We start from the raw sequence: 13460 nt of genomic DNA, 5'->3' as shown, positions 1-13460 counted from the left end.
GGTGGGCGACGTACTAGTGACATGATAGTTATAAAGGCAGAGCTTAGCGCAGCTTGGGAGGGCATCACCTATGCAAGGACTATTAAGGGCTAATTTCAGGATTCTGCTATGGTGATCGAGTGGATCTGGGATGTAGAGCGGCGGGGCAACGACCATCCATTGCTTGGAGATGTCCAGTGGGTGGTGAGAGACTGTAGCTCATTTCAGGCTACTCATATCTATCGAGAGACAAACAAGGCAGCAAACGGGGTCTCCTCCTTTGTTGCTTATCATTTTGGAGAGGTCCTTTGGACATGGTCTGACATTGCACCCTCACCCTTACGTCATCTCCTCTCTTTAGAGTCTGCTAGTTACACTCATGCTAGAATGGTGTGAGTAGCCGATGTACCCAAAAAAAAAATGTAAGGCTCAACTCGGCGGCCTCCCCGATTGCTATGTCCGAAGAAATCCATGCTTGTTATGTGATATTTCGATCCCCATTCGATGATAATTCCTGTACCAGAGCTATCTAGGTCATTAATTTCTGGAGTGTTGTATATCGGGATTTCTTTCTTCAAGATTTGCAGCGACTCACAGGATTTCTGGACTTCTCGGAAGGTGGGTCTTTGATGAGTTATTGTTCCTAAGTCGTTCTTGCTGTTTGCTTTTTCTTGAATTATGTCGAGATGCATTGCATGTTCTTCTCATTTGTGTCTCAAAGTTGCCATCTTGCTGTCTTATATTGGAACTTTTGTGGAAAAAGGGTGATGACGGTTGCTCTGTAGTTGCTAGCATCGTCGTCCCTTGAGAGGCCCTTGATGTTCTTAATTCGGCAGCTACGCCTCTAGGGACTCCAGCAATGCTTGGCAAAAATTTCTTACATCTACACATCTAAGGAAACTGTAGAAAATCTATTGCATTCACATGTAGTTTAATGTATCCAACAGTAAAATTGAGTTAAATCTTGACCGCCATGATCTGTTTATCGGTAAAAACGGATATTTGTTATGTCAAACAAGAGATTTTTCACCCTTCTTATAGACCTCAGAATCTAATCAATTGCAGGACAGGACAATCATATGTAACATGTAGGCTTCGTGGCTGCTGGTGAATGACTGCCTTTTTCTGGCAGTAGTGGCAGCCACATTACTATATTGGGCATAGACAGGTCTTCTTTGGCTGAGCTGATTGAGTGGGAACTGACACATTTTGGATGATACTATGCTATTGACATTTTTTGGTTCTATATATTTATTCATGTTTTCATGTCATGTCTTGCCGACTCAAGCTTTGAAGCGCATCATGCTTTCAAATAGCCTTTCATGTCTGCCGGAACTAAAAGCAGGTGCACATGAACTGCTATTTATTAAGCCTTTGTCGAAGTCTAACAATAATAAGTTAATATGATGGAGTTGCAAGTCATTGAATGAGTTTTTCCATGGTGGTTCATATGCAAGATTCTCTTCTTTACATCGATCGGTCTAAATATTTATCTAAGTTTAAATTCTAAGTGCTTGAAAATTGGATTGAACTTAGAATTGGTTGATTCTCTAGTATTACTCTCAGTGTCTTAGCATTTATCTTTCATATTCCTCTAAAGATGGCTGGTACTTCCTTGTTAGATAGTGACTAAAATATGGACGCTGATCAACTCGTACAAATAGAAAAAAAATGTTTAGCTCAGTCTAAGGAGGTAGGACTTGATCCTTCATTCTTCATTAAAAATCAATTAGTATGGAGCTCATAATGGTTCTTTCTTCAAACTTCTTGCACATGATATGTCTGGCTATATTAACCCAATCCATGATTTGTAAAATGCAAACAGAAAATGTTATGAGGGAAGAAGAACTGTTAAGAAACAGGTGGGGGAGATATGTTGAATCAGTATTGCATGAGATTAGGAGCTCATGAAGTTCAGCACCATGGACTTCTAGTATTCTCTGATGTATTTACATGATTAAAAAATCTATGATATTATTTGTTGGAATCATATTGCAGAACATTAAAAATTTATAATCCTTCCTTTTTCCTTTCTCACCCCCATGCTGAGTTTAAGAATCCAAAACAGACAAAAGTTTCTCCATTAGCTTAAAATGCTTTTGTCCAAGTTATTTTGGACTGGATTTGTATATCTTTCTTCACTATTCATTGAGATAAGCATAGTTTCTAAACAAATAAATGACCTTTTAAGATATCATTTTGAAAACCCTTCCAGGTTATATTTGGTCACCCTCTCCTTGCTTTTTATTCTTCTTGGCAAATTTGAATCCTTCCTCATACTAGGACTTTGGAGACCTGAGTTGTTAATGTACTTCACATAAGATCATCCATGACATCACTCCAGTGAAACTTCGACACTTTCATTCTGGTCATGTCACACTTCTTCATTAAAATTCTTGTCTCTATGAATATATCATGTTCTGAAGCCATTCTTTTGCCCAACATTTTGACACATATAAAGTTATAGGCCTCATATTTGAGTTATAGAAAGTCGTCTTAATTCTTATAGGTATATTGGGAGATTTGATAAGCCAGGCCAAGCTTCACAAATCTTAGCTAGGTTCAATATCTGTGTAGTGGGGTTTGTTGTAGCTCGAATATTTGTTTTACTTGGTGTGATGTTCAAGTTGCGCATATGGTTCTAAGTATTAAAACTTGAAAACAGTATAACCCATGTTTTGTAGACCATGACTCCATAACAAAGAAAGTGAATATTCAAAAAATACAAGCTGAAATGAAGAAATATAAATGGCTTTACTGCTTCATGTTCATATTTGCATGTGTACATTATATTTTTTGAACTTTCTGGCCCAACATTTTTCAAACAAACTTGATCCAAGACTTGGTTAGCAATCCCATAGTGCGAACCATATTAAAAACACAAGCTTAGCTTGGAAGCAGGCTGGCTGTCTGTTTGACATCTTTACTAGGTTGCTGTATTCTGATCATTAGCTCTTTCTATTAATGCAGTCTCAATGTTTTCACTGGAGCATGATCTCATGTAAACTCATCAGATCCTTCAAGTGGCATATATCTTGATGACGGTTCAATACAGGGGTTAAGACTGCGAGCTGAGTAATGACAGGAAATGATAAATGAAGTTTGTGAATTCATTGACAATGTGATAACAGGGCATGTTCGACTCCATTGGTAACAAAGACTCGAATGGGTGCACAATATACTGTCCCTAGAAGCAGCCATTTCTTGGCATTCAGACATTTTGATTGCAACAATTTTGAGCTGAAGGTTGGGATCATTGTGGCTCATTCCTTCATGGTCACCTTGTCTTGGTGCTGCTGTTTGCAAACCATCATTGATTTAATTAGCTTTATCCAAACTTCAAAAGGGTGTGTTACTTTGAAATACATTTGTCCTCACCACGCCACGAGAACGGTTGCCCACCCTGAGCGAGTCATGGGCGGGCAACTTAGGGGTGTCATTGGAAAAAATTACCTCAATTCTGAAGGAACCATACTCAGTGCCAAGAGTTTGTATAGCCTCTAGAAGTCTAAATGTAATGTTATGCCAAGAGTTTGTATAGCCTCTAGAAGTCTAAATGTAATGTTATACCACCAGAGAGCTGGTTCTGGTGCCACCTCCATCCAATAAAAGAATATCAGACGCCACCAAGGTGGTAGTCTAGTAGTAAGGGAATGATAATTCCGCCCAAGTTGCCCGAGTTCGAAACGCGCGGGCATCGATTAAATTAGAGAACCGGATGCCCCATACCCAGATGGCTTGCCGGCGGTTATGCTTTCCTTCCATTTGTACCAAGATGACGCTGGAGTGACGTACCCACACGTGAGGCAATGAGCCCAGTGGGATGAGCCCATGGGTCGGAGAAGGCACGCAAAACCTGCGATCTGTATAAAATATTTCCTAGTGGAAGGATGGCCCAGTGGGGGCTGCTACGTGGGTGGGCTGGTCCCTCCCCCTCCCCTCCTATTTTTCACCAAAAAAAAAAAATATCAAGCCCTCCCACTGGGTCCTGCTAATAATCTCCAGTCTCAACGACAGGAAATGCTATTGGAAATGCAGATTAGCAAAAATAGGGCCTGATGCAGATTAGTCTACAAGAATGAATCCAGTCTTTGTAGTTTGAGTGTCCCCTGTTCAAATAACATCACCCGCCAGATGAGTGCCTAATGCCCTGAAACTAATACTGGGATCTCGAAAATGCCATAGCTGGTTATAGATATGGGCTAGTAGTTCTAAATACAGCATCTAATAGTAAGATATTGACTACAATATGGCGACGAATACAGCATCTACATTTACAGTATCCCGGTACTAAAACTGGCCTCCGATTTCATTCTTTTGCGCTGTCCAATCTCCAGTAATTTTTCCACAATTCATCGAATGCCGCCTTATTAACATTCATCTACACCCGTGGATGAAGGCTACCGTACTAAGATGTATGCTCTTTTCTACAACCAACTGGGGCTGGATCCTGCCGCCTTCTCAAGGGAATATGATGCCCACTTGGTTAGCCGAAAACATTGGCATGGTACAGCATGAAGAAGGCAGGCGAGATTCGTCCCAACATTCCTCTATGGAAACATTACAGGGTTGATATTCCAGATATCCCTCGCATACTCATGAATTGTCCGATCACTGCTGAACTTGTAGGAGCCAGCCGTATTCAAAATCGACATTTTTGTCCATCTCTGTCCAACACAAATTGTCTAATTTTAATAAGGGAACAAATGGTAGCATCTCCATGCATGCAGCTGTTGTGTATCTGCTTAACTTTCTTTCTTTTTTTTTGCACATATTCACAAGCTTACAGGTAAGCATGATTGTACACTAGGCATTTTCTTTTTAACATTAGCAATATACACTAATAAGAGTGTCCATGTGCACCCAGCTTAGACAGTAAGAACATGCATATCTACAATACCACCATAAATGGAATACTGCACTATATACATTTAGCGCAGAGGTGTGCATGTATATGAATTTATGTTTGTATACGTCGATGGCCATTCCTTAAATACTGCACACCACAGATGAAGGTGAAATTGTAATACTGTAGAAAATGTAAAAAAGTAGAAATTTTAGAAATTTTAAATATTTCATGCATGTTGTCATGCTGTTGACATGGAAGGCAACAACAATATCATGCATGATTTAGAGACAGACTGAATCCACATGAAACTGCATAGTCCATAAACTAGCATGTATATCAAATGTTTGTTGAAACACAATTGCATAGGCATTTGACTATTTTGGGCATCAAGTTATATAAGTTGGGTCATTGACAGGTGCTGCATACATAATCTCTAAGACCTGTATGTTTATGAAACTATATTGCCAGCATTAATGACATAAATTTGGTAGATATGCAAACAAAGTGCAGCATGAGCACCAATATATCAAATATAAATACTAATATCATTGTAGATAATGATTTAAGGACATTACACAAATACATGCATCAAGGTTCGCCGTCTCGGTACCGGACTCCGTACCAATGCCACACTAGCATAGCGTCGGTATGGTACGATATAAAATTTTTTTGGCATACAGAATGTCGGTATACCAACCGTACTAAGTACCGGTACGGTATGGCCCGTACCGCTCACTTCGGGCGGCACGACGTACCTTGACATGCATATATGCACATGTACCTATATTACAAGCCGGATAAATAATTATTTGATACATCTTACCTTTTGGTCACAGTACGCTTCATCAACTTTCTCTTGGCACTCGAGGTAACTAGGGAAGTCCTTGCCAACAAGAAAATAATCTGCACGACCAAATCCCTCATTCCCTTCCAAGGATCCAATTAATTCGTCATAGTTATAACTTCCAAAAGCACCATCACGGACAAATTTCTTGACCTCCTCAAATCTTGGATCTGGCACAAACTATAGACAAATAGAGAACATAAATGTCCATAATAAGTAGACAAGTTAACTTTGGAAATGATAGCCAATCATGAAACTTCTACAGTTCTACACTTCTACTACTTCTCACACATAATTTTGGTTCCACTGACATACCTTTCCCTTTGCTCTTTCTTTCCTTAAACCTGCAATTTCATGAGCTCGAGCACCAAAGAGGAAAAAGTTGTCTTCACCAACCTCTTGCCTTATTTCGACATTTGCACCATCCAATGTTCCAATCAGAACACAGCCATTCATAGCAAATTTCATGTTGCTGGTTCCGCTGGCCTCCATCCCAGCAGTACTGGCCACATAATAGAAGAAAGTGATCATGATGACTAAAGGAAATTTTACATATGATGTCCTAATTTTCTACTCATTTAATGATACCAAAGGCACCATCATGGATTCATGTTATAATAGCATGTCACCCTGAGCAACATGGTTGCAAATTAAATTTGTTCTCAATAGCTTACATTTGATGAACAAACATCACAGGAAAATTTTCTTTTGATCAGTTATAGCTAAAGGTCTTAAATTTCTGTGTGTGTTATGAAACATTAACTGATAACCAGATTTAAGTATATATTTACAAAATGGAAGCAATGATTTACCTGATATGCTGAGATAATTCACTGGCTGGAATAAGCACCTCTGCCACACTGACATTATAATTTGGAACAAAGACAACCTGAAGGAGGGAAAAACTCTTCAACTCTTTGAGCCATTTTATGACCACAACATTACAAAAATTACTAAATTTTGGACTTAACCAATGATTCAACACACACAGATACACACGTTCATAAATACACATAATTACATACACACATACATACACATAGGCACACATAGAGACATTCAAAATTACATTATATATATATATATATATATATATATATATATATATATAAAAAAAAACTTTTTATGAAAGAAATGAACCAACAGAGTTGCCAATGGATTAAATTATCAGTCTGACCAACATTTCAAACTTAATGGAGAAAATAGGTTCATCGTTTAGAGAATTCATTAGCAGAAAGAAGTGGTCAGGAAAACTGACAGAAAGAGAATGAGAAATCCAGAGTTCATTGCTGATAATCCAGAGCTAAACATACCTTCAATAGGTTTCCAATGTCAGGATCATGATTTATGGTAGCCCCAACATCTGTAATGAACTTTACTATCCTCTTGGCCTGCACATATGTAGCAAATGCTTTACCCCCAAATATGCAGACCCTCGGAACAAAGCTAGATATCCTTTCTTTGGCACTCATTTCTTTCATCTTCTTGTAGCGGTAGACAATTCCTAAGATATTCAACAACTGACGTTTATATTCATGTATCCGTTTCACCTGGTATGATAACTAGTTAGCCAGCCACCCCAATAACAAATGAAATAAACCACTGTTCAATTAAAATTTGGCAGTAACCTGTATATCAAACATCGCATCCGGACTGACAACATATCCTGTTTTCTCTTTTATGAAAGAAATAACCTTCATCTAGTTGCTTCTTTTAGCAGCCCTCCACTCCAAATGGAGATCCTCATTATCAGCAAGCTGTAGTGAAGTTGCATTTTTTTGTTCATGAGAAAAAGAATTCAAGAATGCTGATTCAGTTGTATGAGAAATTGTCAGGTGACCAGATGGATCAATTGCTTTGAGCAGTTCCCAGTTATGGGAAAGGATTTTTTGATGCAGAAATACTAAAAAGGGCGCGCGCGCACGGAGTAGAAAAAATACAAGGCTTAATTAGTAAAACTTTTGTCCCACATAGTTCATTGCTAAATCAGAGCATTGCAAGTAAATTTTGCTCTCTTTTTATTAATAACTTGATAGCACACTATCAATTGGAACAATTGGACCAAAATGATGAAAAAAATGAATGAAGTTACTATAATTACCTTCCTGAGTTTTGCCAGTTTCTCAGTGTTCAGAACCCAATCATCTGTACCAATCCACTTAGTAATTATAGTACTTAGATCAGGATTGCAGAATTTAATCCAGCGTCTTGGAGTTACCCCATTTGTTTTGTTTTGAAATTTCTCAGGCCACAACTGACAGAAAACAACATAAAATTGCCCAGTAGATCAGTAGCATGTACTGTAAATGATCAAGCATAAAAAAGCAAAAGAACATTAACAATTTATTGAGCTGCCATTATGCAACTGGCTGGCTGAGACTAAAAGATAGGAATAGAAAACCATGCCTTCAACAATAATTACCTTGTAGAAACTGTTGAATACATCCTCCTTCACAATTTCACTGTGAATTTCAGCAACTCCATTCACCGCATGTCCACCAACTACACAGAGATTAGCCATATGAACCATTTTTGGCAATATACGAACTGATTTTAAAAGTGTTGGCTCTTCATCGCCAAGATCCTCTTCTTCTGGTTCAACTTCTTCAGATTCAACTTCTTCTGGTTGAACTTCTTCAGATTCAACTTCTTCTGGTTCAACTTCTTCAGATTCTACTTCTTCAGATCCAACTTCTTCAGATTCAACTTCTTCAGATTCAACTTCTTCATCCACAGTCATGCCGGAAGGTTCTAAGGTTTTGACTAATAGTTTTTTTTGTTTAGGTTTAATGCGGGATATTTTCTTTGGCTTAACAAACAATTGCATGACAGAAGCTGGAAAGTCAACATTTTCTAAAATCCTCATCTCCTTCATTTTCTTCTCTAGAAGTACAAGATCTGCTGTTCCGTACTCCGAAATTATATTGTTAATCAACTGTTTCGTATCCAAGAAAACAAAATTATAGAGGCCCCAAGATGAAAAGCTTGGCTAACTAGACATGTATCTATATGAAATATTAAATGTACCTCCTCATCTATCATTTCTATGATCTCAACATGTCGAGGAAGCAGCTTCTGCATGAGATCCAAACTCCACTTTTCCAAAGCTTCAGGAAGAACTGTGTGATTTGTGTACGCCATAGTTCTGCATGAGAGGTAATAAAATGATAAAAAGTGAGGCTTGCAAGTTGCAACAATTACTGTTCGCATGTTTGATGCAACTCCCAGCTAAGGTATCAGTTATTCACAATAAAGAAATCTTAACTCTAAAAATTAAAATGAAAAAGAGCTAGAAAATCAATGTCAGTGTCATATATTGTAAGACTGATTCTGAAACATTACCAAGAAAATCATGACATCACTCATATGTTTCCAATCAATCTGTACTCACATTGTTCACACATTGTTTGCTAAATTGAATGACAAGATAAGATGTTGCAGCCAGAAGCATCATCTGATCCACAAGTGAAGTCAGTTATCTGTTCAGAGATTGTTGTACATTTAGAGAAATAAATGCATATAGAGTTCATGTGGTTATTGCATTTCATTGATCACCTGCTCTAGTAGCAGTTTCAAATTTTTAATTGGATTACAAATATTTAGGAAAATATCAATCATTTCACATGAGTGAACAAATCATCAATCATTTCATATATGCCTAGATAACTTTTCTAGCATGTGTTGATTCTTATGCCAATTCTGTTCAATCATAAGCTCACACCAAGAAAAATATCTGCATAATGTATGTGTACATTCTTACATGCAAAAATAATATATGGCAGGTAAGTACCTCTGAGTAATGTTCCAGGCTTCCTTCCAGCTCAAACCTTTCACGTCAATCAGTATTCTAATTAACTCTGGAATGCATAAAGTTGGGTGGGTATCATTCATCTGAACTGCAACTTTGTTAGGAAACTCTTCCCAGTTTACTGATTTTCCAGATCTCCTCTCAAAACAAGCAATAATATCTTGAAGTGATGCAGAGCAAAGTGTATATTGCTGTTTCAGACGAAGAATTTTTCCGTCCATTGATTCATCTCCTGGGTATAAAATATAGCATATCTGAAACAAAAAAAAGGTAAAAGGACACCATACTTGTTAAAGTTCAAGTCAATGATGCTGATATAATCAAGTTTACCTACTCTGAAATTCTATAGCAGACCTCGCATCAAGGTCTTCAGTTGAAGATACTAAAAAACATTTAGACAAATAAAAGCAATATAGTTTGCTAAAATATTAGTTATAATTTGAAGAAGTTTACTCAAAATATTTTCTGTTTCCAATGCAACGACCATGAGAATGATTTGAAAGTGTTTAATAACATTATAACGGATACATTTAAGATGCTTTATTTAATCTATTCATCTATCCAATGGTAAGTTTACATCTCAAAATCACAAAATCTAACTTATAGTTTCAATAGGTCTTGGACTAGAGCTAGACATTCTACAATTCAGCAAAGACAATTATCTAGAAAGAAATAGCAGAAGGAACTAAATCATTTAGCTAGTATCATTTGCAACTGAATTTGAGCAGCAAAGGACAACCTTTTCAGCATTTGCATGAGCCTCATTTGCTTTGGCATGTTCTCCGGCATTAAAAGCTTGCAAATTAAAATCTTGTGATGGTACTTTTGTTGACCAAAGTCGAAGGTTAATGGTGGTTTTAGTCTTATATCCAGGTATGGGAACATCATATGCAACAGCCTTTATGTTCTCCCCACCAATCCAGTGTTTCCTTCCATCCGAATCAACGACTACCTTTCCATAAAATTTCACAGGATATGTGACATCATTCCTTACAATTTCCCAAGGATTTCCCATCTGCAAGGAGATTATGCACACAAAGAATAAAAACCATCAAGATTTCAGCAATCAGAATAATACAAAGAATTATAATCTTAGATTCTGAAAATAGTTATGATTTGATCTAAGAATGATAAAAGCTGCAAAGAAATGAAATAAGAATTATGTATATGTTGCAAAGGAAAGAGAAAACAACACCTCCAGCCAGCTTTCTGCAACTTCCTCCTGACCATCTTTTGTAATATTCTGATGGAACAAACCATATTTATATCTAAGTCCATAACCCCATGCTGGATAGTTAAATGTTGCCAGAGAATCCAAAAAGCATGAAGCTAGACGTCCTAAACCACCATTTCCCAGGGCAGCATCTGGTTCCTGCATATTAAGCACTCGAACAACATGTTTTAACATTGACATATGAATGTTCCTGAAGCATATAATGAAAGTTAAATGAAACAACAGAAACTTTGGCATTTATAGATTTTTTTAATTTTTTTCTGATTTGTTCATTTACCGCATAAAAAAGGAACAATGTCAGTCTCAATAAATTGCAGATGAATACATCATATTCATATAATATTGGAACTTGGAAATATGTAAACAAACATTATCTAACCTGACTAGCAACACTCTCAAGATTATGACCTAGCTGACTTAATGTCTCTGCATACTTGCCAGTCAGCTCTAGATTACCAATTGCATTTAAGAGTGCTCTTCCCTACAGTTCAGAACAAAAGAATGAAAATCAACAATATTAATTAAATAAATGTATTAATCATGGGGACAAATGTAGGAAACCAATTGTCAGACCTGCAGGAACTCCATTGACAGATAGTACGCCTGTTTTACATTCATCTTTTCATAGTAATCATATGTTGCATTCCAATTTATTATAAGTGCATCGCGAACACTTTCAGCAGTTGCAAAGTAAGCCTTGGGAAGCTCAAAATGCTCTGGAGAGAATGAGGGTGTGAACTCAGCATGGTACCTGATACTTGATACAATGGCAGAGGGATCATATGCTGAAGAGTTTAGAGTGCTTGGAACACCTATATCACAACAACTAATAAGATACATAGAACAACTGCAGGATAGGAAATTGGACAGAAAATTGAAACGAAGAAAAGATAGCTATGATGGTAGAAGCTTTAAATTTCTCTCAGACTGGAGATTTTAAAAAATATATATTTTTTCTACATACTGAGTTTGCAATAATTATGGATATCTAATAGGACCATAACCATTACCATAAGGGTATCAATATTTTGAACCACATGCATCGATGCCACCAATTTTATTTATGTACCGAATCATAAACAATGTGGAAGGAGCTTGAGCAAACATCTAACTTGTTCGATGTGGTGGTCATGTAAAAAAGGTGGTACATGAACACATAAGGGAGAAAAGTATCAAAATCCTAAATGCTAATCTACATGAAATCTCAAATAAAAGAAATTTTCCTCTGTCCCAAAGTAAGCGAATTTCATTTGGAACAGACTACCGAGTAATGGCATGTCATGATCCATTACTTATGTACACGGTTGGCTAGTACTCCCTGAAAAGCACTTTCAAAATATCAGGTCAACAAGGGCAACCTCCCAGCAATTTAAGTTGGCTTCTTCCCGCTCTCCAGACTTCTCCTCCTCCCACAGTAAAAGCCCCGAATGGAAGCAAAGATCAAGCTCAGAACCACAACATACATAACATACGAAAAAAAGGATCGTTTGTTTTCCTGTTGTTCATAACTCAAATTTCTGTACGAAAGGACGAGCTGAACATGTATGGTTCAGTCAGGATTAGGTTTGCAGCGGAAACTGACGTTAAATCCTAGACAAAGCCTCCCACAATAGAGCTTTCACTGTCAATCCATCACCGAAACTCAAACAAAGAAACGAAGTCCAAGAAATAGTTCGATAATCACAAAAAGCATCCAGGTCTGGCTGTCATAAGCAACCAATGAGAGCCCTTAGACACAACGACCACCATGAAAGTTCCCGTATACACTAAAGAAAGAAACAGGCAACGATCTACTGTGAGCACTGCTTCATTTATCATCAAGAAAATTTTTCACTAAAAGAAGACCATTATAGAGCAAAGATCAAAGCCCAACTCAAGAACAAGATCTAAATTCTCCAAAAGCAACGGTTTCGAACCAAGAAGCCAAGCACTGGATCAGGATTACCGTCCTCGGATACCGGATCCTTGGCCTCCCGATCGCCGGCGGCGCTTCTCACGGAGAGAGGCCTGGAGGCGGGGGGATAGCCCCCAAGCTTGCTCAGGAAGACGTTGGATCTGCCGGTGCTCCTTGATCGGAGATCGCGCGATCGAATGATGGATCTGGGATGGGAGAAGATCTTGGAACGATTCGGTAACAGAGAAGACGAAGAAGCCATTGCCCTAGCTCTGAGAGAGAGAGAGAGAGAGAGAGAGCAACGCAGAGATCAACTCAACTGAGTAGAGCAAGAGTAGAGTGTATCTTATATCTTATCGACTTCTCCTTCTTCCTTTTAACGAAGCGCTTTTAGTGAGCGTTTTTTTAATCGTGGCGCTTTTTGAGTGCGGTGATAGTGGCTTAAGTTCACCGCCATCAGAAGATCTTAGTTATCATTTTCTAATAGCTGATATGAAATTATAGAGAGAATGTTTCTAGTCTCTTTTCATTACTTTTTATTGATCAATGTACGGACATCTTTCACAAATATCAATGGATGGGATTTATTTTTTTTGTGATGGTTGATAGTCTAAGATGGCTTTCGAAAGAAAATATTTAATCATGGACTTGACATCAAAAATTTAGGAAGTAATACTACATGAAAGCAGATGATTTCACTAGCAAAAGGGTTTATTATTTTTTTCTGAAAAATAATTATATACTTTAATATTGTTATATCTTGGCTCATACTTATGGTGGACAGAATCATCGAACTGGGTTTGTAGTTATAAATGGAGGTTATAAAAGACTTAATGAGGCCAATGAGATACA

General features: G+C 37.6%; 1 protein-coding gene across 1 annotated transcript; it reads right to left on the bottom strand.

Annotated features, from left to right (window-relative positions):
* Window positions 1-4147: 4147 nt before the first annotated feature.
* LOC103697013 (Glycosyl transferase, family 35) lies at window positions 4148-12964 on the bottom strand. Its single transcript, XM_008778775.6, is given in 15 exon segments — window positions 4148-4646; window positions 5652-5852; window positions 5988-6174; window positions 6485-6561; window positions 6986-7222; window positions 7301-7429; window positions 7774-7926; window positions 8095-8607; window positions 8700-8817; window positions 9463-9734; window positions 10220-10495; window positions 10676-10852; window positions 11094-11195; window positions 11288-11526; window positions 12660-12964. Coding segments are annotated over 15 exon segments (3009 nt in total). The 5' UTR covers window positions 12871-12964; the 3' UTR covers window positions 4148-4529.
* Window positions 12965-13460: the final 496 nt, after the last annotated feature.

Source organism: Phoenix dactylifera, chromosome 1 (assembly GCF_051530095.1).
Source record: "Phoenix dactylifera cultivar Ajwa chromosome 1, Ajwa_hap1_PhDact_Kaust_v1.1, whole genome shotgun sequence".
NCBI classification, from domain to species: domain Eukaryota; kingdom Viridiplantae; phylum Streptophyta; class Magnoliopsida; order Arecales; family Arecaceae; genus Phoenix; species Phoenix dactylifera.
Note: the sequence above shows the minus strand (reverse complement) of the source record. Positions and strands in the feature narration are given on the sequence as shown.